At 38.3% G+C, this 2,707-nt stretch overlaps 1 protein-coding gene across 1 annotated transcript; it reads left to right on the top strand.

The window, feature by feature from the left end:
• Positions 1-586: 586 nt before the first annotated feature.
• On the top strand, positions 587-2,027 carry LOC113027323 (C-C motif chemokine 4 homolog). The gene is made up of 3 exons (XM_026176941.1): positions 587-683; positions 1,133-1,250; positions 1,500-2,027. The coding sequence occupies exons 1-3, from the start codon at positions 617-619 to the stop codon at positions 1,669-1,671; spliced, it is 357 nt and encodes a 118-aa protein (XP_026032726.1). The 5' UTR covers positions 587-616; the 3' UTR covers positions 1,672-2,027.
• Positions 2,028-2,707: the final 680 nt, after the last annotated feature.

Genomic DNA, 2,707 nt, shown 5'->3' with positions numbered 1-2,707 from the left:
TGTTGTTCGCCATCCAGTCCATCTATAAAGATAATGCATGCACTGTAATGACTTTGAACTGGCGCTGAATACATCTTAAGTGCTGCCTCGCTGATTGCTGTCAATGGATATTGACAAATGGCTATAGCCTGGAAATATGGTGCACCTACCATTCAGCAAATATACAACATGTAAACATAATACATACATACTACATAATATAGTGTGGAAAAACTGAGTATCAATATACAAATGGATCAGATATCAGCAAATGTTTCAAATGTTGTCTCGCGATTCTACTGTCGACTTTCACTGCAGCCTGAGTAAAGGAAAGTTGTGCAGAAAGTGAAGATTGGGACTAAGCATGCATTATCAGTGCATGTATTTATTGGTAGAGCACCGAGTGGTTTGTTTGAGCGTTTTATCAGATATATTGAGTCCCCGAAACTTCCTGTTGTCTCATGGTACAGAAAAACCCCAATCTATTAACCACCTTTGGGGTTGTTGATCATTTTTCCAGTTTCTAAGAAATGGTTTGAATATGCAGATGAGAACGAGACTTAAAGCAGGGTGATCGGACCGATCACTCAGACATCTTCTGAAACATCAGGATCATCAGGTCTACAGTGAAGTCAGCATGAAGACTCTCAGCCTGACAGTGGGACTGCTGCTCGTGCTGTTCACCGTTTACCACAGCGATGCCTGTAAGTCTGCTTCTTGTACTTGTGTTAGATCAGTTTTTGAATTTCTGTCTTTCTCTTCATTCAGACACAGAGTGAGACAGAGCGAGGACATCAAACTCATATAAGTTCATGGCCATGAAGACCAGTGTTGATCTTAAATTCTTTACTGTAATTAAAAGTCAGATTGAATCCTCGTGTAAACAAGTGTGGTCACATGTTCGGCATGTACTTCACTGAGACAGACTTTTTTAAAACTTAAATTCTTTTTTCTATTTTCTATGTATCTCTGTCTTTTATGTCTTTGCTTAATAATCTTACTCCAAGACATAAAATAAGAGCCTTCAAATGGTATCTTTCATTAAGATATAACAAATTGTATTTTGTTACTTAATGAAGCATTAAACTTCATTATATCTGTTATGTTGGAGAAGCAGCCACAGCACTGAGTAATTCCTGTTTTTCTGTTACAGCTAAGGCAGTGAATACTCCTGACTCTTGCTGTTTTCGCTTCTTTGACAAACGGATCCCAAAGGCGAACATCGTCTCCATCGTGAAAACTCACAGACAATGCCCCACACCAGCATTTGTGTAAGTTTGTCTTTCACTGTCTCTTTGATTCGATCACTAATGTTTACCAAGAAGTCATATCTAGGGATTGAGAGTAACGTAGTTTCTATTCTCTGTATGTCCTGTACATGTGGCAGAATTGACAATAAAGTTGACTTTGACTTTGATGTATAAGCAATGTATGATCGTCCACATTGAAGCCATAACTCTGCTATTAAGAGTAAAATGTGTAAATATGAGAGCAAAATAATGATTCTGACTTTTCTACAGGATCAAGACACCCAGAGGGCTTTTCTGTGTGAAACAGACTGCAGAGTGGGCAATGGAACAATTTGTCAAACAAGAGAGAGGAGCAACTAAACCAACGCCACAGTCAACAGCTCAAACATCTTTCATGACTTCGATGAATGCTACAAGCCGAAATGCATCAGTCACTCCATGAAGTTCCTTCAGAAAGTTTTTATTTTTTGCATTATCACAATATCAGCCTAATAATTTGTGGATTATGTCAAACCTCTGGCAAATAGTTTTCAGTATTTAGTTAATGAACAAAGCTATTGGGGCACATCTGAATCTTTGAATTCAGGTCTTTTCTGTCTTGTTGCCGCAGGTGTATCAAATCCACCAAAATGCCATTTAGTCTGTACAAACACTTGTGAACGTCTGAGTTGTTATGTTGACCCAGCTTGATGTGACAGTATCTCAATATCTCAGTTTATAATGCAACAATATATAAAAAACATGTATTGAATCATTTGCTTTCACTATGCCATTTAAACGCTGCATTGTTTTGCTTCATCCTGCATTAAAGTTTCATTTCACAAAACTGAGCGACTGAACCTGGAACAACATTTATTATGATGATGTGGGAACAACACCGACACGAGGATAACAGATCGTGCCCCTTTGTAACAGTGAGGCAGACCATGACAAGTATAGTGGAACAAGAGGCATTTATTCACCATATAGCTCAGAACAAGACAATGAGAGATTTTTCAAGCCTTCTCTCTTCACAAAACAACAACCATCACCCTGACTAATTGAAGCTGGCATCCTTAAATACTCTCAGCTGTCACAGGCTAAACCATTATTCCACTAACAGGTGAGTTCTAAAATCCCACCCTTCCACCACGTTATACAATACATACATTTCAATGAATAAATATATACATACATTTTACATTTTCATATTAATAAATATTTTACATTTCTGACACCATATCCATTATTATAAAAACCCCCAAAACCCCAAGACAAACGATTCCCCACACTCGATTAACTCATGGCCTCTCCCAGAACCAATAAATGGTGTCTGAAGTCCTGGAAACGTTTGCCCCAAAACCCTGAAGAAGACACAGGAAAGAAAGGTGAGTAATCACGTCTCGGTCACTTCTTTGCACCACCTTTATTTCTAGACTTGTCACACACACATTTGCGTTAGTTCTCCTTACTGGTAAACCTTATTTGCTCTCAATCAC

This window comes from Astatotilapia calliptera, chromosome 7 (assembly GCF_900246225.1).
Source record: "Astatotilapia calliptera chromosome 7, fAstCal1.2, whole genome shotgun sequence".
Lineage (NCBI taxonomy): Eukaryota > Metazoa > Chordata > Actinopteri > Cichliformes > Cichlidae > Astatotilapia > Astatotilapia calliptera.
Note: the sequence above shows the minus strand (reverse complement) of the source record. Positions and strands in the feature narration are given on the sequence as shown.

Excerpts from the sequence above, each read along its gene's own strand:
- LOC113027323 (XM_026176941.1), top strand. The coding sequence starts at position 617 with ATGAAGACTCTCAGCCTGACAGTGGGACTGCTGCTCGTGCTGTTCACC. Across the intron at positions 684-1,132 it reads CGTTTACCACAGCGATGCCT|CTAAGGCAGTGAATACTCCT; the intron begins GTAAGTCTGCTT and ends TTTCTGTTACAG. Across the intron at positions 1,251-1,499 it reads TGCCCCACACCAGCATTTGT|GATCAAGACACCCAGAGGGC; the intron begins GTAAGTTTGTCT and ends ACTTTTCTACAG.